Source organism: Crassostrea angulata, chromosome 9 (assembly GCF_025612915.1).
Source record: "Crassostrea angulata isolate pt1a10 chromosome 9, ASM2561291v2, whole genome shotgun sequence".
In the NCBI taxonomy this organism is placed as follows: Eukaryota; Metazoa; Mollusca; class Bivalvia; order Ostreida; family Ostreidae; genus Magallana; species Magallana angulata.
In genome coordinates this window covers 17,827,381-17,850,601 of record NC_069119.1, presented here as the reverse complement: position 1 = coordinate 17,850,601, position 23,221 = coordinate 17,827,381, and the positions used below count along the sequence as shown (strand labels likewise).

The window sequence follows — 23,221 nt, the reverse complement described above, 5'->3', positions numbered from 1 at the left end:
CAGTTACACCCTGCCATTTAATCTGCATGTAATCCTAAATACTCCAGGTGCTGAGGAAATAATAATTCTCTCCCTGAAAAAAAAACCCGCTTACCTCATCAGCTCCAGAATTGGTCGTCAAAATCTGGCTATTTTGGGGAGGCTTTTCAGAATGACTAATTACCCGCCAAATTACATAATATGCGGGCGCATGGAGATTTATTCCTTCTACATTGGCCCCTCGTGATAACCTATCGATGTGTCCGACAGGCACTATTACAATCGGGGCCTATCTTTTATACTGCACAAAATGTGAACCTCTCGTCCACTTATCAGGGACCCGTCTTCAGTCTTCAGTCTGCATGCAGACAACAACAAGAGCGGGATCTATTATCAAAAGGTGAATTAATGCAGGTAAGTTGTGGCATTGATTTCTGCTGAATAGCTATCAAAGTGAAGGAATAGGTGAAGGGCCTTAAAATAAGAAAATATTAGACGGGGAGGGGGTGAAAGTCTCTCTGGATGCTGTGTCCGAAAGTCCGTATGTCTAGTAGAATGCAAACATGACAAAATCTGATTTTGTTTCACCGGTGGCATGAGTTTAAACATAAACTCTCAGATAAAATTAAATTTTAGCACGTTATTTTATTTTAGTCGTATCATTCGATGTATTCTTGTTATGAAAAAAATATATATTTTCAACATTTTAATAAAACGTTTATCAAAATTTGTCTATTACCTTTGTTTCGTTTTGGTTTGTTTTGTTTTTTTAAATATCAAATCATACAATATGTTTTCTAACTGCAAGAGTGTAAAAATGTATAAATATGTTGGTAGGATTGTAAAGCACATTATAAAAAAAATTTAATTAGCTGTTTTGTTATTAACTGCCCAATTCAACCCATCTAAACTTCACATCTCTCTCTCTCTCTCTCTCTCTCTCTCTCTCTCTCTCTCTCTCTCTCTCTCTCTCTCTCTCTCTCTCAAATTTTCCTGCACATACTTATATACTTTGTAATTTAGTGATTACCGGTGTACACGTTTTCTCCTTTTCTTTACAAATTGAACATTTAAACTAAATATGAAACGGAAGTCAATAGCTGAGTACCTATTTTCTTGCTGTGTTATTTATTACAACAAAAGTCAACTATACCCTAACTCGTGAAATGAGAGGATATAAATCATCGAGATACTTATGTACATACAATCTCACCGGTATCCCGGATAGATGAATTCTGCACACACAGGTAAATATGTAGGCTCTATAAATGATGTTCATGTGTATCAAGTGATAGAGACCTGACTGTATTTGACAGCTTATTGATAACGATAATCATAATCAAAGTAATGAAAGTACTGGGTGGAGACAATTTCGGTACAATTAATGTAATTGTTAACACCCCCTTCCCCTACTTAAGTTTGCCGTAGCGGTTAGAAGTCATCCGTCCGAATATTGCTGAACATGTTTCAAAGGTTAATAAATAAATATCAAAGTTAGAATTTTTAGATGTAAAATATATATATATATTTATATTTTACATCTAAATAATATTATGTAATTTGTTTAATATATCAGCAAGTTTTTTCTTTGCGGATTCTTTTAAATGTTCGAGGTTTTTTTTGTCTACATCCGCGTCACCTGATCAACTTAAAAAATTCCTTGATAAATTCAACTTTGTCGGCCAATTTGATTTATTGAGTGAGAAGAACCCATTTCTATGTTTTAATGAAAAGAATTGTTTCTTAACATTGCAGCTAATTAAATTGTTAGTCATGCTAACTGCATCATCGACTAAAAAAGGCTGATAAAACCATTAAAATCTAATTACATTTGTTCTTTGTTCTTAATAGCAAAATACCGGTGACAATTGTAACTTACATTTCTGTGTGCACAACCTATTTCTGAGATACCTCGGCGTTTAGACTTCTCTCAATCATTCTTATGTAAATAAGATCTAGCGTTTAAATGCATGTGCATGACAGTGCATGTTACATTTATAACTGATAAGATGATATTTGACCAAACTTGTCTTCTTATCGTTGTCTTCTACTGTCCTTCTCTGGAACTATTTGCAAACTGAGTTTCTTAAATATACGTACATATATATGACACGTTAATACATTTGCAACAAGATCTTTTCTTCATTTATTTCATTTCTTATATTTATTTTACCCAATTTACGAAATGCTTTTATTCACCGATATTTAAACCTTATCACACATGTACAATCAAAATCTATATCTTTTACAGGAAAACTTTAAAAATTTTCCTCATCGCCATGCATGCAGTTTCGCAATTCATGTCTTTTCTAAAACCTCAAGATAAACTCTCAAAGTCATATCTAACTCAAAAGATATAAGTTCATAATACAAAACACATGGTAAATACTCTTGTCGGTAGAAAGGTCCATTATTATTAAAAAAACGCCCTTTGTCTTTGAAAACGTTCTGCACACAATAAGAATACAATTTGACAATTGACTTTTTTTTAAATATAGGACCGCTGACTTTGAAATTTTAGAATGAAACACTTCAAAGTGCTTTTTAAGACCTGTAATCCTATTCGAGAGTTATTCCCTGATAAGAATAAGACTCTCCACTTTTGGCAGTGCACACATCGCGACACTATTGAAGGGGGGGGGGGATTTTTCGTATCTCCTTTTTAAAAGCTAGAGTTTCGAATTCCAAGAATGCAAAGCATAAAACCAACATCGAAACTCAAATGTATTTTTTTATGTATTTAATATTTGTCCGGATCGAACTACTTTGAAGGTTATTTTTGTCATTTGTGATAAGAAATATTTTTTTTTTATTTATTTATACCGTTTCCCCCCTCAATAGATATGGAACTAGGTTTTTAACAGCATGTTACCTCATTGTACATTGTACATAAATATCACGTGAAATACTTTAGACTGTTTATTCAATAATGTTACCAAGTAAGGAAAACACTTGTAAATAGAAAAAATCAATAAATTTTATAATTTTATTTCAAAAATTGTCTATCAAATTTTAAGTTACCCATCTCTCCCCAATCCAATTTCCAGTTAAAATTAATTACAAATATACACCTTCTTATGTCAACTCAAGTTATTCATTTTAGGAATAGGATACATCAAGATTTTAAAAAAATATGACTAACAAAAAATTCTTCTTTTCCGAAAAAAAAACCCTCTTTGTATTGATTCTACTATTTTGTGGCCGCTTATATCTTTGACAACAATAATCCTTTTTCGTGCCGAAGTATTTGATTAGGCTAACGATACCCACCTTCAGGATTTTTAATAAAGCCTAGTTTTACACATATACATGTCCAGCAATGATAAATATCTCTTTTAAATCTGGACTTACGCTTATATCTATATAGCAAATAATTAAGGGGGGTGTAATCGGACGCGCGGCTAATTTCACAGTTCTTCTTATACGTGTAGTTAGTACATCACCAGGTCATAGGTCAAGACAGTTGATGTTGTGAGATCATTGGTATTTTTTTCGTTTTGTCGACCAGTATACTACATACATAAAGATGGAAGAGCCAATTACATATTTGACCTTTGACACTTCCCCATGTTTGGTCATACATTGTACTCTTATAATGAGTTAAGAACTTAAGAGTGAAAATTAAAAAAAAAATTAGTGCATGATAATTTTTTACTGCATGTGATTCATACAACTTGCAATGGAGACATCCACATAATATCTTTTGATTGTGATTGATGCTAGTAACTAAATTACCACAGATTAACAAAGCTTAATACGTTTGAAGTTTATTTTGCTACATTGTCGCCACACAGTGTAACATATATCGTCATACTGCTCCCATGGTACATTATCTTTTAAACGAAAGAACAATTGATTTACTGAGTGTTTAATTAAGTTGGTTGGATGGTCGATGCCAGTTTAAGACTTTTTTTAATCTCCCTAAGAACGAGAACTCTGTATTATTACCTGTTCGGATTTTTCTTAACTTAATAACAGTTTGTAGCTCACGAAATCATTTATTAAAGCTATAAATGTAGATCCGATGGTTAATTTGCTGTTTAGCTTCCTTAAGGTAAATCTATTAAACTCACAAAATAAAACTTCAGTCAGACATTTCTTATTCCATTTACTACTACATATACTATGCATGATATACTAGTACAACTTTTAAAGCCCTGAATGTTTATCCGAGATGAAAACGGTTTCTGTATTTTTGATACATATCAATTGTTTGTAAAAATATCTTTAATTTATATCACGGATGAAAAGGCGTCAAAATTCCATAGCTATGAAAGCGTCACATTACTGCATACTCTGACGTGTCAGACGTGATTACTGATGCGTCCTCTCGATTAATTAGATACGTATGGCAAATTGCGTCTCTAACTTAAACTTGCGTAAGTTGGAATAAGCCTTAGTGTTTATGACTTAAACATGTGTACTTTGTATAACTTGGCGTCACTGACTCAAAATTCCCGATAAAACATATCATTTAAGGTGTTTCTGACTGACTTCATGCGCCTTTGAGATGCGTCTCAGAATTTTGACGCCAATGATTCCATGCGTCTCTGATTTACAAAATATACATGTGTGGCCATTTGATACCCATAATTGTTTGTGAATCTTTAGCTACAACCTTCCGTCCTTTGACCGGCTGACTTTATAAGTACTGTTTACTTATCCATCTATATCAACCGTATTATCAATATACACGTATAAAACATGAAGTTGATACGACTACATATATATAGCATCGCGGTATACATTGCACAGCAGTAACTTTAGTTGTGTGATCAGATTAATTACTAATCCCATTGGTAAGTGTTTGTATAAGTCATTATAATAACTAAGAAGTTGAGTGCGATTTTGGTGGGGGTATTTTGTTTGTTTGTTTGAATTTTTTTTTAGGGGGGGGGGGGGTGCGGGGTTTCTGTGATTTCTTATTAGAACTATTTTAACAAGACCTTGGACTTTCGGTTGGACGTTGCTATCTATCTCTTGTGTCAAAACAAGTTAAAAATGACGCGTTTTCAAGCGAAATATGCACCGATTGCGTAGTCATAGCTCAAAAGCCAGACAAATCTTGTTGATTTCAAAGAGCCATGGCTGAGTGGCCAGCAATGAAATAGACAGGCCTATGTCACATTGCTGTTTGACACAACTACCCAAGGTCCAAGCTCTTGTTAAATTGGTTCTAATCGCGTGAATAATGTGAGTAGTTGTTTAAATAAAAATATTCTTATCAAAGTACCTTTACAAACTTAATTTGAACAAAAAGGCAAGAAAAATTTTCAATACAGTTTTTATTTTTATTACATGTGCACTTGAACTTCATTAGAATAGTGTTATTATTGTAAGTAAAGGAAAAGGGAGTAAAAGGAAGGATGCTGGTGAAAACAAAATTGCTCTCATGGTCATTTATAAAGACCATATTTGTTTGTTTTTTAAATCTAGCGATATGATTTTTTATTAGATTTATATAAAGAAACTGGTTTTCGATTGGTCCGGATTCCCAAATATCAAAAAAAAAAAAATCCTATATGCGAACAACTTACATTCAAAATTACATATACTAAACAGAGTCTTATTTCAGATAAATAGCATGAAAAAACTTCCCTTTATTGCAGTCGTTTTTTCCTTGTTCAAAGATAGATCAAGGTATTGGGCCACAAAGTAAACAAAATGGTTGCCCTATCATTTTGGCAATATCTGTACATGTACAATACGAATAAAGTAATCATTGCTATGAGTGGTTTACAATCTAATCGTTGCATATAGTGGGACATGACACAACACTTCAGTGTGTTACAATCACTGTAGAGAGGAAGGTTCGGGGATCAAACTCAATCCACAATCGCAACTTCTCGGACCTTTCCGGCAGGCTCGGAAAAGTTTTTCCGAGCCTGCCGGAAAGGCCCGAGAAGCTGCGATTGACTCAATCCAGTTATCAATTTGAGTATCAAAGTTCAGTGCAGCGTTCATTTTTTGTGTAAAGTGAATGAAAAGGGTAGCATTTTTTTTTTTTAGTGAATTTGCTTAGGGTGCAGGGTTTCAAAGATGCGAGGCAATTATTTGTGAGATTTGCAAAGAAAGTTAACGTTCAAAATTGATTAAATTCTTAATCTTGATTAAACTCATACAAGAAAATCAGCAATCAACTTGATTTAATTTATGATTTTTTTTAGCAGGTTATATTAGTTTTACTGCATGCAATTATCGCTGAAAGCTGATTTAGTTGTGTTTATTTTTTTTCCAGATGTAGTAAAATGTAACATAAAAACATGGCCACACGAGGCCGAAAAACCCTTCGTGTATTGGCACTGATCATGTTTGGATACTTCATGGTTACAGTCTATTTCTACACAAGGGTGATGGATAAAGGCCGAGAGATCCGAGGGTCAGATGACTACAGTTCCTTACTGGATTACGACGAAGAAAAGTTGGACACGAAGCGAACCAAAGTGGATCGGAAGTTGAAAGGTCACAGTGGCAACGTCTTCATTGAATACAACGATCAACTCTATCAGAAGAGGAAAAACCAAGAACCACCAAATACGGCGACTAAAACACGAGTAAATACATTTCAAGGAAACCCGCACGAATTCAAGGAACTCGAAGAAAGCTCCTTTGACAAGAAAATTAGAGAGAGTGCAAAACGGCTAGAGGAGAAATTGCGACAAAAAAGCGATGCAAGGAACAAAACCTCGTTCTTAATGGAAAGTGGTCACGTGACACGTACTCACACCACTAAATATTCAACACGTCAAAACATGGCGGAATCTGATGAAACTAAGACAAATGACAATTCAAAGAAAAACAAAGTAGATAAATTCTTTCGAAACCCCAATATTACAATATCAACCGCAAACTACAATTTCCTGGAAATTTTCACGGGAGTTTACCTTTACTCCTCTTTCTTTGACTCTCGTGAGGAGGCTAATTTAATCAGATTCATTTTGATTGGCAGAACGCGTGACCATGCCCGACTCTCGTGTTCATTGCAGACCAATGAAACGGGCGAAGTGTTCGAATCGGAAATGCAGTTTTATCAGACATGTGAAAGTCATATGAAAGAAAATTCAGTATATTTGTGCTCGTGTGAGATACCAGATAAATATGGTCGGATTCAACGGGTAAATTTGACGAGCAGTGAAAATCCAAATACCTTTGTTTCAATTGATATCATTCCTGATGTCAAAGAGCCGCCATTTAGATACAAATTATCCACATGTGTTCCACCTTTATTTGGTGACATCAATATATTGCGTTTAACCGAATTTATCGAGTTTTCGCTGATGCTGGGCTCAGAACATATATATTTTTACTACAACAGAAAGCGAGATGACATCTACCAATTGTTACAGTATTATTCTGACCTTGGGGTGGTAACCTTTTTCCCTTGGAAATTGACGATGGAGTCGCACGAAATTTGGTATCACGGCCAATCGGCGGCAATATGGGATTGCCAGTACAGGAACATTCACGTGTCTGAATTAGTGTCTTTTAATGACATCGATGAATTTATTGTGCCAAAAAGAACAAATACGTGGAACAATATGTTGCCCGAGTTGAACTCAGTGGCCCGACGTTCTCTCTCGGAGAACGAAAAAGTCGCCGCGTTTAGTTTCCACAGTGTTTTCTTTGATTCTAATTTTAGGAACAACGATCCCGTCATCAAAGACGAATACAGTCAACTTCTGACCGTTAATATAACACTGCGAACTAGCAGTGTCAGTAAGGTTCGAACCAAGATGATAGTGTATCCAGAGAAGGTCTTTGAGCTGGGAATTCACCATTTAAGTAAACCGATGGACGACAAGTTTAAATCCGTGTTGATTCCGGAAGATATTGCATTGATCCATCATTACAGGGACTGTGATTGGAACTATGGGATGAATTGCGACAGAATAATGAAAGACAACTCAATGCATAGGTTTAAGAGGGATCTCCTGAAGCGTGTTAGGACATCACTTTTCAAATTCAACCGAATAGAAGTCGGTTCTAGTCAAGCGGACAAAGGAAGCAGGATGCCATAATAGCTATTTTAGCTATTTATACATTTTAGTGTGTTCGAACAATATTATTTTAGCAATAAAATTGCTCTTCAAACACGCTAATGACACAATTAAAAATATGTATCAAACTAAACACAAAATACTTATTCAGGAAGGGAACTACATGTAAGTGTATCACAAATATTACATATTGTTACATTTTGTGGACATTTTAATGTTTTACATGTTTATACATAAAATTAACTAACAATAATTGAGTGTTGTTTTTATAACATACGTCATGCGCGGCTATGTATCTTTGGACTGGCTGCATGCAGCTTACAAATGAAGGAGAATTGTGACATCCATTTTGAGTCGGGATTATCATATCTATCTGCTTAGCTGTTGAATGTTGTGGTTTTGAAGGCGTATAGAACAGAGGATATCTTCAGTAACAAATGTTCCAATTCACTTTTATAGTTAAGTGTGAAATAAGGCAATTAAGATCTCACTGAAGTGTATATAATTGCTAAAGTCTGTCAATGACCCAGGCCTTGGCTGGACGGTAAAAAATCTAAAGCTAGAAAAATAAACCTATGCATTTCCAGTTTTATGTTATAAAAACATGAGTCACCAATGATGACATAGTCTCATGGAAGCAAATTTGACGATTGACCTCCATCGGTCTTGACCTTAATCTGATATTGAAACCTGACCTTGAATTTTATGTTGACTAAAAATCTTAAAATCTCTTCAACCCTGTTTAAAGTAAATATAAACAACTTTAAGGTTGTGGTCAGACAAAGAGAGATAGACATGCAGACAATCACACACCCCGCCTGACCTTTGAACTCAATTGCAATGTACATATAAACGTAACCTTTAAAGTCCTGTGTACTGAAGGACACAGCACAAAGATTAACACAAATTCATGCAAGTTTATTTCGGACAAGGCGATTTTCCTTTTAAGTATGGAATAAGATCTACTGGCGGAACGTCTTAAGTTTGTAAGTTAAAATCATTATCGTACTGCATAGCTTACAGGGCAGTGCAATAATACACATAGCATTAATGCTTACAACAAAGACAACATGGAAATAGTGAAAGATATTGATTACGTTATTTGCTAGAAAATTAAATTACTTTTTCTGATTTTCAAATGTCTAAGTATACATTACCACTGCCGATACATGAAGTCAAAATGTTTACATGTACTAACAATAAAACACTTTCTGGTCGAAATTTAAATATGCACGATGTGAAGACAGATTTCCCATGACAGTTACACGATACAAGTTTTCATATGTCTTGACTGATGCACAATGATTGGTCGTCTTTATGTCCTTGTTTATGCATGTTGCAGAGTGATTTTTTGACTGGTGCGCTAATATCGTAAATTCACACGTAAAAAGGGTTGTTGTAAATAGGTACACGATAATCGAGTATATCGCCGCATACACATCTTCGCTAGCCAAGGGTTAACGATCCATGCAGGAGATGAGCGGATCGTAAACCCTTGGCTAGCGAAGATGCCGCATACATAACAGGCACCCGTTTGTTTGATGCATGAAATCATATTAATCTCCAGTGCTTTCTCCGACATGTTCGCTGTGGTAATGGTAATTTTTGATTCATTACATTGGTGTAAATACATGTACATTTAAAATATTGCAGCACGATATAAATCGAGTGAAGGACATCGTTCAGTAGTCATATGTGTTAGGCCAGTAACCCAACGGTCGCTGATTCAAACCCTGCTGTGGTCACTTAATGCTGTGCCCACAGACGTGCAAAATACTTTATTTTTATTGTCTCAGCCCATCCTGTCTACGTTCGGAGTTAAACTGCGATGGACCGGTGCTCTATTCAGGGGCGACAATGACGCTCATCTGCTTAGCACCACGGAAACCGAGTATAAGCACCTGTCCTATGATTCTTCATGGTTCAGAGCAGGATTTAACTACCACGATTATCGTGTAATGTAACTTCAAAGCGATTGTGTATGACACTGTTGTAAAATGTCAAAAAGAATAGCAATAATAAGCAATAATAAGGTAAGAACTTGCTTAAAATAGAGATGATTTAATAATTCACAGTGACAAAAATACTATATCACATTCAACATCAATGATAAATAGCTTCTAGTACGTGATATCACATATATTAGAGACCCGATCACAGATTCTATAAAACAGTCAAGACGGAACCGGTCAATTTCATCAGTGAGGGAGAAAATACCGGAAGTACATAACACAGTTCAGACATGCGTAGGGAAAGAGAATTCAAATACTTTTTTTTTTTTTTTTTTTACATTTCTTGTTCTTAATTTGGATGAAGTAAGTAGTTTAAACTTAACAAAATCAATCTATAAAAGAGTACTTAATAAAAGGGAAATCGTGAATTTTGATTTTCAGAATACTGGCCTATAAGCTTAGAATAACACAGGGTAAATCAGACGTTATTATTTCCCTGCTGAACTCCAATGCACTGAAAAAATAAACCATTGAGTCAAGACCTCACATAGATGAGAAAAAATACAATATAATGTTATAATCAACACCACAAAACATAAAAAAAATCAAAAATACTGATGTATACTCATTTCTTAATTAGTAGCACATATTTAAATAAATTGATATAGATATACATGTATGAAGAAAAAAATTCTTACAAATAAAAGAAAAAAAGTCTCTGTGTTGTGTGTTTCTGATGCAGTAAGTAGATTGAAGATCATCAGTGATATTTTATAAGCATCAAAGCTTATTATCATATCTCTCCATAGATGTTTAAAGCTACGGTAAAACAAATTTTCAAGATCCAGGGGAGATAACATTCCCTTAAAAGAATTTCCTGGCATTCTTCTCTTAAGGAATAAAAAAAATCATTTTTGAAAATTCTTTCTTTTTTATCGATTAGGAAATACGTTTTTTAAACCTCTTAAAAAAATCTAAATCAATTGATCTAATGAAAGGATGGGATACCTTAACAACTCTTAAATACAAATAAGGAAGGAAAAAAAATCCACAGGTAGTGAAAACTTATAATATATGTTAGATGCTTAGATCCAAGGGTCTGGGATGAAATGTTAATTACACAGTCAGTTAACATATTAAAATTTAGTAGGCTTTTTCGATTATTAAGGCACAAGAGAAATGTTATTGAATCAAAGCCAAAAAATATTAGGATAACATCAAACCACACTGGTCAACTTGGAACTTGTTTTATAAGCAAAGATATTATTTTAACAGAACAGAAGACTAAGCAAAATGGCATGTTGAAATATTGACCACATATCAATTATCGTGCAAATTAACAAACAACAAACTTCCTTGGCCTTCAACCCCCCCCCCCCCCCCAATTTCTGGATTCACTCACGCAAACCAAATAAAATTAGAGCCAATAGAACTAATTTGAGTATTTTGACCATGAACTCTGATGATCAATGACCTTAAAATTTATATTTTTTCCCTTGACCTTGATCCTGGTGGGTACTTTTTAATATATTGAGATAGAAGAACATTTTGAAGATTTTTGTTTATCTAAGGAACATGAAAAATTCTTCCTTAGAATTCTCTTTATATGTCATTTTGATAATATAACAAACATTATAACAGTTTGTACCTGAATTATGAATGTTATTTTTTTTTTTCAATGCATGAAAAATTTGCTAACCTATATATGTATTACAAAAGGAAAAAAGAGTATGACTTTGTCACAAATAGTTTTAAGTAAATCAACATCCAGTGCATCAATGAAATAAATATTCAACAAACTATGTCTTAATTAACAACAACAATTCTTCGACACAAGATTTTTTGATAAGTTGGGGGTAAAATCAAATGTCAAACGCAATACATTGAAAATTAAATTGATATACATGTAGCTTTCAGAAATACTGTGAGAATATTTCTGATTTTTAAAGAAGATAACTGACAGTTGATGATAACGAGTATTAACATCATTACTGAAATGCGAAAAATAACAACTTCAGTCTGTTACAGAAAATGTGGAAATATTTTTTCAGCTGTACATAGAATTTCAAAAAATTATACCTGCATAAGTCGCCATAAGATCTTCCTAAAATTTTCATATAGATATTGTTAAGCTATTAACTGTAATTTAACAAAGAAAAGATCCATATATTTAACCTTTTAAATTTGGGCATTTTCCTATATTTCGATATGGAGCTCTTCTTTAAAAGAAGGTCAGTACAGTCTAAAAATGGCCACCACCATCAAGCCCTTTTAAAACATACTATCAAAAACATTTCCACATTAACTGATTAACAGTAAGAAAACATCCAGCTCTATAAAGATGGTGTGATTTATATCATGGAATGAAAACAGACCAAAATTAACATGAGGAAAAAATATAACAAATGGATTTGTATATTCTACACTAAAACAAGATACTGAAATGTGAAGAAAACAAGAGGCCCAGGGGCCACATCGCTCACCTGAGCAACAATTGCCTTAATTCTGATCAAATTAGCATTACAGTATCAAAATATCTTGACAACTGAGTACAGTAGATCTTGCTAAAAAAAAATTGAAAATCTGCCAATTTTTATCCACCTCTTATTTTTTGGTAAATACCAAGCCCCTTTTGTTGTTGTACCTCTAAGATTTTTCTCTATTCCTATATACCCCCCCCCCCCCCATTTCGTGGCCCCACTATTCTCTAGGGAATCATGGTTTCATCAAACTTAAATCTACCTTTAATCTCATAACCTGTGCTTTCACACTAAGTACTGAGTTTTGGACCAAAAACTTTCCCAGAATATTTTTAAAGATTTTCTCTATATATTCCTATGTATAAATTCAAACCGCCATCACGGTCCCCGCCCTACCACTAGTGATTTTCGAACTTGAATTTACACTACCCGAGGATGCCTCTACACAAGTTTAAGCTTTTCTGGCCAAATAGTCTTTAAAAAGAAGATTTTGAAAGATTTTCTCTATATATTCCTAAGTAAAATTTCATCCCCCATTGTGGCCTCACCCTACCCCTGGACTATTATTTAAACAAACTTGAATCTATATGATCTGGGGATGCCTCCACTCAAATTTGGGCTTTCCTGGCCTAATACATTTGAGAAGAAGACTTTTAAAGATTTTCTCTCTATATAAAAATGTATCCCCCATTGTGGCCCCGCCCTACCCCCAGGAACCATGATTTGAACAAACTTGAATCTACATTATCTGAGGATGGTTACATGCCAATTTGAGATTTCTTGGCCAAATAGTTATTAAAAGAAATTTTTAAAAAGATTTTCTCAATATACTCTTATGTAAAAATTGATCCCCCAATTGTGGACCCTCCCTACCCCCGGGGACCATGATTTAAACAAACTTGAATCTACACTACCTGAGGATGCTTCCATTTTAATTTGAGCCTATCTGGCCTAATAGATTTTGAGAATAAGATTTTCAAAGATTTTCTTTATATATATTCCTATGTAAAACCTGATCCCCCAATTGTGGCCCCACCCTACCCCCGGGGATCATGATTTGAACAGACTTAAATCTACACTACCTGAGGATGCTTCCATTTTAATTTGAGCTTTTCTGGCCTAATAGTTTTTTAGAAGATGGATTTTTAAAGATTTTCTCTATATTTAAAACATGATCCCCCTATTGTGGCCCCACCCTACCCCTGGGGACCATGATTTAAACAAACTTGAATCTACACTACCTGCGGATGCTTCCACTCAAAGTTGAGCTTTCCTGGCCTAGTAGTTTTTGAGAAGAAGATTTTTAAAGATTTTCTCTATATATTCCTATGTTAAACTTGATCCCCCAATTGTGGCCCCATCCTACCCCCGGGGACCATGATTTGAACAAACTTAAATCTACATTTCCTGAGCATGCTTCCAATTTAATTTGAGCTTTTCTGGCCTAATAGTTTTTGAGAAGAAGATTTTTAAAGATTTTCTCCATATATTCCTATGTACAACTTGATCCCCCAATTGTGGCCCCACCCTACCCCCGGGAACCATGATTTGAACAAATTTGAATCTACACTACCTGAGGATGCTCCCATTTTAATTTGAGCTTTTCTGGCCTGATAGTTTTTGAGAAGAAGATTTTTAAAGATTTTCTCTATGTATTCCTATGTAAAACTTGATCCCCCAATTGTGGCCCCTCCCTACCCCCGGGGACCATGATTTGAACAAACGTGAATCTACACTACCTGAGGATGCCTCCACACAAGTTTAAGCTTTTCTGGCTGAATAGTTTTTGAGAAGAAGATTTTTGAAAAATACCAACAAATTTTTAATAATTCTCAATTATCTCCCCTTTAAAAAGGGCGTGGCACTTCATTTGAACAAACTTGAATCCCCTTCACCTAGTGGTGCTTTGTGCCAAATTTGGTTGAAATCTGTCCAGTGGTTCTTGAGAAGAAGATGAAAATGTGAAAAGTTAACAACGACAACGACGACAACGACAACGACGACAACGACAGACAACGGACAAATTGTGATCAGAAAAGCTCACTTGAGCCTTTGGCTCAGGTGAGCTAAAAACATACTCTGATGACAACATAGTGCAAGAAAAAAATGTAAGAACATATGCATACTATTCTATGAAATCAGCTTTGAATTTGTGTGCGACACTATGAATGATGACAACCACAATATCATATACATTGTACAAATAACACATTCATATTTGTATTGCTTTTTTTTAACGATCAATCAGTTTTTATCAAAATATAATTTTAAACTGCACCAGCTTCTTAAAAAAAATAGAATTATAAAGAAATAATGAAAAGTTTACAGGAGAAAATATAATAAAAAGTTAAGAAAAATTATAACGAAAAGCAAGGGGAAATTATAATGAACAGTTAGGGAAAATTTTGGTGGTGGAAAAACACATGTAAACATAAGTACCTAAGAGAGTATTTGAATAAATTCCAACAAAATGGGGGAAAAATTAAATCTTGCAAAGTTTTTCAAGCAAATTAATTCAACAATCCTCCCCCTCCCACCCGTTCATCAAATAAAAATCTAGCATGAACGACAGAAATCTTGTAAGTGTAACAAACTTGGTAGATAACCACATTCCAACATTATTGCTTAAATATGTATAATAATGAAATTTGCTTTTTTTTGGTTTAATTATTAAGCTATAGTTGTGGTAACGAGTACATGTGGACTGACCAAAAAAGTCCTAACAGGTAAAAATATGAGATTCTCTCAGACAGATATGAATGTTGTAATCGTGCTACAAAAAGTAAACGGCTGATCGAAAGGACCGCAGTGTGGTGGTGGTTAGTATAACCAGTACTAATACATTGTTTAGTCCAAACACATAACAAAAGCCCATAAGTAGTACATATGTGAGAGTGAGACAAGATTTTACTTGTTTTGAAATTTTAAATCACCGATTAAATAAAAGAATTCAAAAAGTTGTTGAATTAGAGGGAAAAAAAAGGCAAGTATATGTGTAGCAATATTGCACAATGACAACCAATTTTAATCGATTTCAAATCAAAACTATTTCTAATCTAAAGCTTCGATGAGTCAAAATGAATGGAAAATTCTCTCATTCCTTGCATTGTATTTTCTAACTCTAATTAATATGAAACATAAAATGATACAATTTTAAAATTTCTTTCTTGCGACACCAAAAATATATATCATACCTCAGCAAAATCTATACAGCCTATTTGTACATATCTAACTCCCTCCCTTCCCCACCAGCCCCCCCCCCCCCCCCCCCAAAAAAAACCCCAACATGATATACCACATTTCACTGACTTTATCAGCGTATCAGCATGATGACGTTATTCTTTAAATGTTTCACCTGCCTTCCAGGCAACAACTGTAAATGTTTGTGACCTTCTTCTGTCGATAGCTGGCCACAAATTCACTGGGGTGGGAGTTTTTGGTGCTGGCCGTGCACCACTTCGTCGTAAGAAGGTAGGGGACCAAAATCATCTGAGTACCGAGACTAAAACAAATAATGATCTGAATTAAAACTCTAAATAAAAGAGGCTGGGTGGTCAATATCAGATCTACCTAAAACATTTTAAATATGAATTTTTAGGATACTGTAGATTCCTAATTAAATGCGAGGAATTATTATCCAAGTTAAAATCGCGCCATTATTTTTTGAGAGTTGAGAGCTGTGAGAAATAAGGATAAAAGTTCTGCGTTCGCGATTTTATATTCTCGCGAATTGATACAATACAGCAGGATCGTGGAATTAAGTACTCGTGTGATATAAGGAATTTACAGTATAAACTATTATTTAGTTTTAAGTTCAGAAAAATTCCATAATATATAAATATGTTATTGAGTATAAATTGAAGGTATTTTCACATGTGTAAGCCAAATTGTTTGGATCCAGAAGTTTATTGTTATTTAACAAACTAAAAAAGGCATGTCAGATTAATTTGAGAATTATTATACATGTATCTTTCAATGTGTAAAATTTTTCTTCTTGATGCACCTATTCTTGTACATGAACGCATGGCACTAAGCGATGTACAATGTACTTGATCTATTGGAAGCTGCTTTAGTTATGTCAAAAATGGTAAAATAAAAATGAACAGTCAAAAATAATATGTTAAAGGCCGAACATTTTACGAATGCCCCCTTTTACCTGTACAAACTTCAAAATGATGCCGCTTGTCAATCAAGCTTGAAACAATAGCCCCCAGTCTGATTGACGTGATCGTCAGAGCGTGATCTGGCCAGGTTCGTGGATTTCTGTTTACGTGCAATTAACAACATTATCTTTGATATCTTCCGTCAAGTATTATATGGGGGAATTAAAAATTTAATTCTTAAAATATTATGAAAAATAATTATTCATTGATTGAAAATATGCACAATTTATATTTGAATTATGTTGAATGTATCTGATGTAATAAATTCCATGAAGATGCATGAGCAGCTCCAAAACAAATAAATTTTCTTTTTAACACAAACTTATGGTCTACTAAAGCTGTATTTACTGGTAATTCACTCAATGGGAGCTTAGTGCATGAAAACGCCACCCCATGGAAAACGAAATCCATTAATTGTAAACGCTTTATTTACATAGCGAAGAATTGTAAGCTCTGTAACTCGCTTATAACTCATCAAATGACACTCAAATTTTGGTTGCCTATTAGAAATGCCTTACAAAAGCATTGTAAACATTAAAATTGAAAAAATAATTTTTGACCAAAATCGTGACCATGCCCCTTTAACAGAGAAAATTCGGACAATACATAAGATTTCCATATAAAATCGCTTCGTATGGTCATAAGAACAATAAGATATTTAAACTAAGACCAATTCTGACTAAATATTTATTTCCTGTGTATTAATCTGCTTCCTGTGTATAGCGATTAGCAGCGTTCACGACCGCAGATAGACTGTAAGCCCCGGAGGCTTTTACACCTCAAATAATTAAGCCCCGCCCTCACCTGAGATTTACCACCCGGTAAAAATGTTCGGCCTTTAACAATATATTAAGGGTCCTTGACATCTGTAACTTCTTTTTTATGACATTAAGTCACAACATGGTGAATTTAACCCATAATAAATCCATTTATATCGCCAATTCTTGTTGTCTCTATCTCTCTAGCGCAACGGTTGTAGCTTTAATCTACTGGCCTGCAGGTCCCAGGTTCGAATACCATATGAAATTGTGTTTGCAGGGAAAGCAATAAAAAAATTTCCCTAAATGCTAAAGGTTTTTCTGTCATTTTCAAGTCAAACACATATTAAACATCCATTTATTTAAAAAATTTTTAAAGTTTGGGTTTGTATGCAGAACTTTTCGAAAGAGTGTGGAGGACCCTTAACGTAGCTCACGGGTTTGCTGACGTCACAATAGGAATCGACGTAAGAGTTGACCGTCATAGTAAACTCATAATTTTTTTTTAAAATGACAAATGAGATATTTAGAAGTATAAAAGAAAATGCTTGTATATGCATTTTATGAATACAAAGATTTATAAATATCAAGTGCTGAAAATTTAAAGATGTCACATAGATTGTCACATTTTGTTCTATAAAGATAAAGAATGAGTGTGCGTTAGAACTCTTCCATTTAAAGTCAGGTTTTAAAATAGAATGTATGCATTAACTTCGCTTTTTTTTTTTTTACATTATAACTTCTGTAATCTGTACTACCGATTAAATTCTTAAATTTCTTTTGGCTTGAGATAACTGTTTTATTCGATTACTTACTTATAATGTCAGTAGTTACCTGGCATACTATTTTTGCATTGATTGACTCAGAGTTTCATAAAAACAAAAATAGCAATTTTCTGTATCTTTACAGCCTTACATTAATTGCATTTGATAACATTCACAATAATTTTTGATAAGCATTTACATGTTCTAAAATGTGTTAAACAGCTAGTCTTGTCAATAAATGCATTTCAATTTTGGTGTTCTAAGAAGTAAGGAAATGATGATGTCAGGCTAACTTCGTAATGAAAATATAAGGTTTTGAGAAATCTTTTAAATCTTTAAAGTTTTTTTGCCAAAAATTGGCCAAGAACACATACTGATATTTTTTTATGAATTGATTCATAATTATCTCCTCTGTTTTTGTGTTGAGTATGATTAATTTCGTCTGAATCATTTAAAAGTTTGGAGCATAGTTTTGTAATGCGTTTCTCGGTTAAAATGTGCATTTTACTATATATTTTATTGAAATGGCGTTGCTTGGTTTTATTAATGACACTGTATTTGAAACACAATAACATTATTACCGCACAGACGAATCTTAAATAAATTTTAGAAATAAAACTATAAAACCTATGGATCATGTGGACAAATTTTCAAGGTAGGTTTTCTCACAAGCAGGTAAACCCGTGAACTACCTTAAATGACCACTTATTTTGAACAAGAACATACCGTCTGTAGGTGAGCCTCCTTGTGAGACAGAGGGCTGTAGGATGGGGGGACGGTTCCAAAGTAAATAATTCTCTCCCTGTATCCAGATCTCCACATGTATATACAGGAAGTTAGCAAAATCATGAAAAATACCAAGCCAAACCTGAATAATAAAATCAAAAAGTACTTGTGTCAATATGTAGTTGTCAATATTATATTATGTAGTTGTCAGTAAGTCGTTATTTTGGTTATTTAATCAACAATGTAGGCCTAATATGTTTAATATTATTCCACATAAATGGAAACAGTTGTGCAATCATGTATATATGAAAAAGAAATACAGAGAGAGAGAAAGAGAGAGAGAGAGAGAGAGAGAGAGAGAGACATACCAGAAGTACCACAGTTCCCACACAGTGTATGATACACAACAAATGTTCTCCCCACAGCAGTATTCATTGGCCTCACACCTATAGCAAAAACAGAGGAGAATGAATATATTACCGAAATTGAGCTCAAGAGATTTGTAGACGGACATCTCGGCCCAACGACACCTCGGCCAAGGGCGTTTGACACCTCGGCCCAGACGGGTCGGCCCAAATTTATTGACACGTCGGCCCATGTAAAAGACACCTCGGCCCAATGAAACTTTAGGTTCTACTAAAAATAAATATTAAAAAAATAGGGGCAGAGAATTACTTTATCTATTCATTGATTTCTTCTTTCTATTTCTTTTTTGAAGGTAATGACCAACGACATGAAATATTGAATTGGTGCTAAATGTGATAAAAATGTCAAATGATATTTAGCATCAAAATATTCGTACAAGACGCTCACATGATCATTATATTTAAAATTAGTATGATCATATTTTATTTAATCAACACTGAATGATTAGTATATCGTTATTACACAACATTAATGAATAAAGTTCATTAAAGTCTATAAAAAATATCTTTTATGTGGAAGGTTAGATAGAAACAAACCTAAATCAACTTTTAGTGAAAAGGTCATGTCTATTGTTTTTAAATTTACATCGATATGTACAATAAGCGCGCATAACTTCGGACATCGGGTCACAATTGCATACATGTATAACTAAACCTGTCAATCAAACTCTATGTATTTGTTTCATTTGATTGTCACGCGTCTCATTTTTATTTTTTTTTTGTCAACAGCCAATAGAAATTTGATGACTTTAAGGTTGTTGAAATCTTATTACTTAACTTTTTTCACTACAATAATAATAGAATATGTGAATTTTGTAGATCGGAAATTTCAGGAATTGATGACACACTTGAAATATATATTATATAGTGTTAAATCTAGGATTTAAAGATTGCAATATTTAGATATTTTCATAAATTTATTAAATCTACAAAGATTGACAGAAAGTGGACACAATAAAAATATTTTGCGTAATAATGAAATGAAATGTCATGATGTGTTGTTTCTCTGACGATTTTGTAAATCTGATATGGGGTGGTAATTATTGAAAGGATATATATGGACTTCGGTGATTATCGTCTTATAATTAACTGCTCGTAATTAAATCTTCATTGTCACCCATGACACCCGTTTGCGACTCCAAAGGAAAGTGCTGCATCCTCTTGTTTGTTTAACTATTAGTGTCATTGTCGTTGTCGAAATTGTCGTCATTTTCTTAATTTTACTTTCTTGTTTGCTTAACAATTACAACTTTATAATGGTCTCATTTTTTTTATTATTTCAATTTCTTTTACACGTCTTTGATATGTAATATTTTGATAGAATATATATGTTAATAAAATAAAAACTTTTTAAATCAAAAATTTTTGTTTTAATTTTGCTTGAACCGAGATGTCTTTTACGTGAGCCGAGGTGTCTCAAATTTTGGGCCGACCCGTCTGGGCCGAGGTGTCCTGGGGCCGAAGTGTCGTTGTGCCGAAGTGTCGTTGGGCCGACATGTCTGACATTCAAGAGATTATTGCAATGTGCAGATAGTGTTAAAAAGAAAAGCATAAAGATATGTCAAAATAATTTCTTTTAGTGACTTACTTTCCACTATCACAATAATAAGCATCAACCTGTAATTAAGAAAAGTAACAATTAACAATCTAAAAAGGTAATTAGTATATGTGTGATGAAAATGTACTCAAAGGGCGGTTAAAATGATATTCTTAAAATGAATGCATAATATATTAAGTGGATGATATTTTATTCTTTAGCTTAAAACTAAACGACATAATTAAATTTTTTTAAACAATGATGACGTAGTAAATTCCTCATTGATTATTTGAAGAGCAAAAATTTTGATGAAGCACGTAAACAGAGTTCAATCACCCGTAAAACATGTATTCTTAGTTTTCAGATTTACACTATAATGAATGGAATTCACGTGTAGGATTTACATAACGCGTGTTAAAAACAGCTGACCAAAATCACGCCACATCGACTGAACAGCTGACAAAGAAAAAGTTCACAAAAACATTGACTCGCAAATAGTAATCAACAAATTATCTTAATAAACAAAGTTTTCAAACATCTAAGTCGATAATTTAATTTTCTAATTACCTGTCTGACCAGCAGAGTGGTGACAAAAGCAGCCAAGACGGACAGGCAGTCCGCCATTGTCACTGTTTATTTACTATCTAAGGTCAAGGACGCTTACAAGGAGCATTGTAAAACTCAAAAGTGTTCTTGGTAAATGAACATTTTCCGAACTTAGCTTATTTCGCGCTAAATTTCACAGTACTACTTAACATCTTGCACAATGATTTGCAATGTGCAATTTTTCATATATCAGTCAAATTCATATTTCTGACTTTGAAAAAGAACTTCCTCAAAGTTAATTAAATTACTGCCCCAACTTTCACGCTGTAGTCAATATACGGCAGCTCCATCTACACATTCTGGGCACTGGCGTCGGAAGCAAATTCAAAGGGGGGGGGGGGGGGCTAGAATAATCCTCAGAAATATTGAGAAAAAAACCTAATTCCCAAAATCATGAAAACCCTAATCAGGGGGGGGGGGGGGGTATGATGCTATGTGCCTAATAGTTAGGTCTAACTTTGCAAAAAAAGCAACCCCTAGACCCCCCCCCCCCCCAGTTCAGACGCCTATGCTTGGAGTAATTCATGAAGTGTACTTTAAAATTTTAATTTCAGTGCTAAAATTATGTAGAAGTTTTCTTAAATATTTCGAAAATTTGTACATTTTAGGTCTATTTGATGAATTTGTTGATCACTCATCCTTAATTAAAGAGTGGTTTATGCGAAATGAGCTCTGTGGTAAATCATCAAGATGTTTTCGTTACATTAATTGATTCTCTCTGGTGAGTTGAGAGAGTGCATCACCAGTCTGCACTGAATGGTATAAAGAACACTTCATTAGTTATTATAATTAATGTACTCAGTCTGATAACTCTGTAGTAATGAAACCATTTATTATATATGTACTCCTGAGATAAAATACTACTACATGTATTTGAATCACAACATCTTGTAGATTTTGTCAGGATCATTTAAAGAATAACAATTTTTTTTTAATCCTCAATCTTTTCCATTTATTTTTTGCCATATTGCTAGTACATATAATACATGTATATATATTAACAAAGCCATAAAATCAATTCAACAAAAACAAATCTCTTGACTGGTACAAAAAAAAAACCACCACACAATCAAATTAACATTATATCACATATATGACATATTTTAATTCCAATCTGATATTGTTTCATCTGGGCATTGAAAACATAGTGATTTCCATCCTATCACTTTTTTCCATTATAAAAATTGAAAGATATGTAACTATTTAATTGATTAGCACCGTTTTTAATCCATCCCACCAAAGTGGGGATTAATGGCACAAAAGAAAAACAAGTTAAGGAAGGGGGGGGGCACAAAGTTTCCATGTAACTATATAGAATAATTATTACAAGTTAAATCAACAGCCTGTCAAAGGTATTTAATACTGCACTGTAACAGAATAATAACAAAATAATAGTTCCAAAAATCAAAACCTTGAAATTACTTTAAATTGAAAAATATGAAAAAAAATATTTAAACATGTATTTTACCTATCAAAATCTTCACCTGCTTGCAAATACACAAATTGTATCTAAAGCAACCTCAGCTCTGTCTTTCTATAAATTGAATGAAATAATTAAAATGTACCAATTCAATAACAAAACTATGATTATGAATTAATTAGTCTAAAAGTTGTATCAACCTTTCATACAATAACAGTTTTTGAAATGTACTGTAAATGTAGTTCATATTCATTTCATAACAAATTGTACATTAAATCATATAAACGTGAAAGTACTTGTCAGTCCAAAATTTGGACGTAACCTGGTAGTTTATTAAAAAAAAAAATCCAATATATCAACTGTACATTATAGAGTATATTTATGCATATACATACAATAAATTCACAAATATTG

General features: G+C 33.6%; 2 protein-coding genes across 4 annotated transcripts; one reads left to right on the top strand and one right to left on the bottom strand.

Annotated features, from left to right (window-relative positions):
* The first annotated feature begins 120 nt into the window (after positions 1 to 120).
* LOC128164309 (beta-1,4-galactosyltransferase galt-1-like) lies at positions 121 to 8,244 on the top strand. 3 transcript variants are annotated; one of them, XM_052828099.1, is made up of 2 exons: positions 121 to 393; positions 6,218 to 8,244. In XM_052828099.1, exon 2 carries the CDS (start codon positions 6,243 to 6,245, stop codon positions 7,995 to 7,997), a length of 1,755 nt encoding a protein of 584 aa, XP_052684059.1. In that variant the 5' UTR covers positions 121 to 393; positions 6,218 to 6,242; the 3' UTR covers positions 7,998 to 8,244. The 3 variants fall into 3 exon arrangements, with proteins under 3 accessions (XP_052684059.1, XP_052684060.1, XP_052684061.1); XM_052828100.1 differs by lacking the exon at positions 121 to 393 and adding an exon at positions 4,672 to 4,778; XM_052828101.1 differs by lacking the exon at positions 121 to 393 and adding an exon at positions 5,000 to 5,172.
* A 7,432-nt stretch (positions 8,245 to 15,676) lies between these two features.
* On the bottom strand, positions 15,677 to 21,459 carry LOC128163080 (WW domain-binding protein 1-like). Its single transcript, XM_052826554.1, has 5 exons — positions 21,349 to 21,459; positions 20,833 to 20,861; positions 19,188 to 19,265; positions 18,820 to 18,961; positions 15,677 to 15,910 (listed from the first exon to the last, which is right to left on the bottom strand). Exons 1-5 carry the CDS (start codon positions 21,403 to 21,405, stop codon positions 15,827 to 15,829), a joined length of 390 nt encoding a protein of 129 aa, XP_052682514.1. The 5' UTR covers positions 21,406 to 21,459; the 3' UTR covers positions 15,677 to 15,826.
* Between the last annotated feature and the right edge of the window lie 1,762 nt (positions 21,460 to 23,221).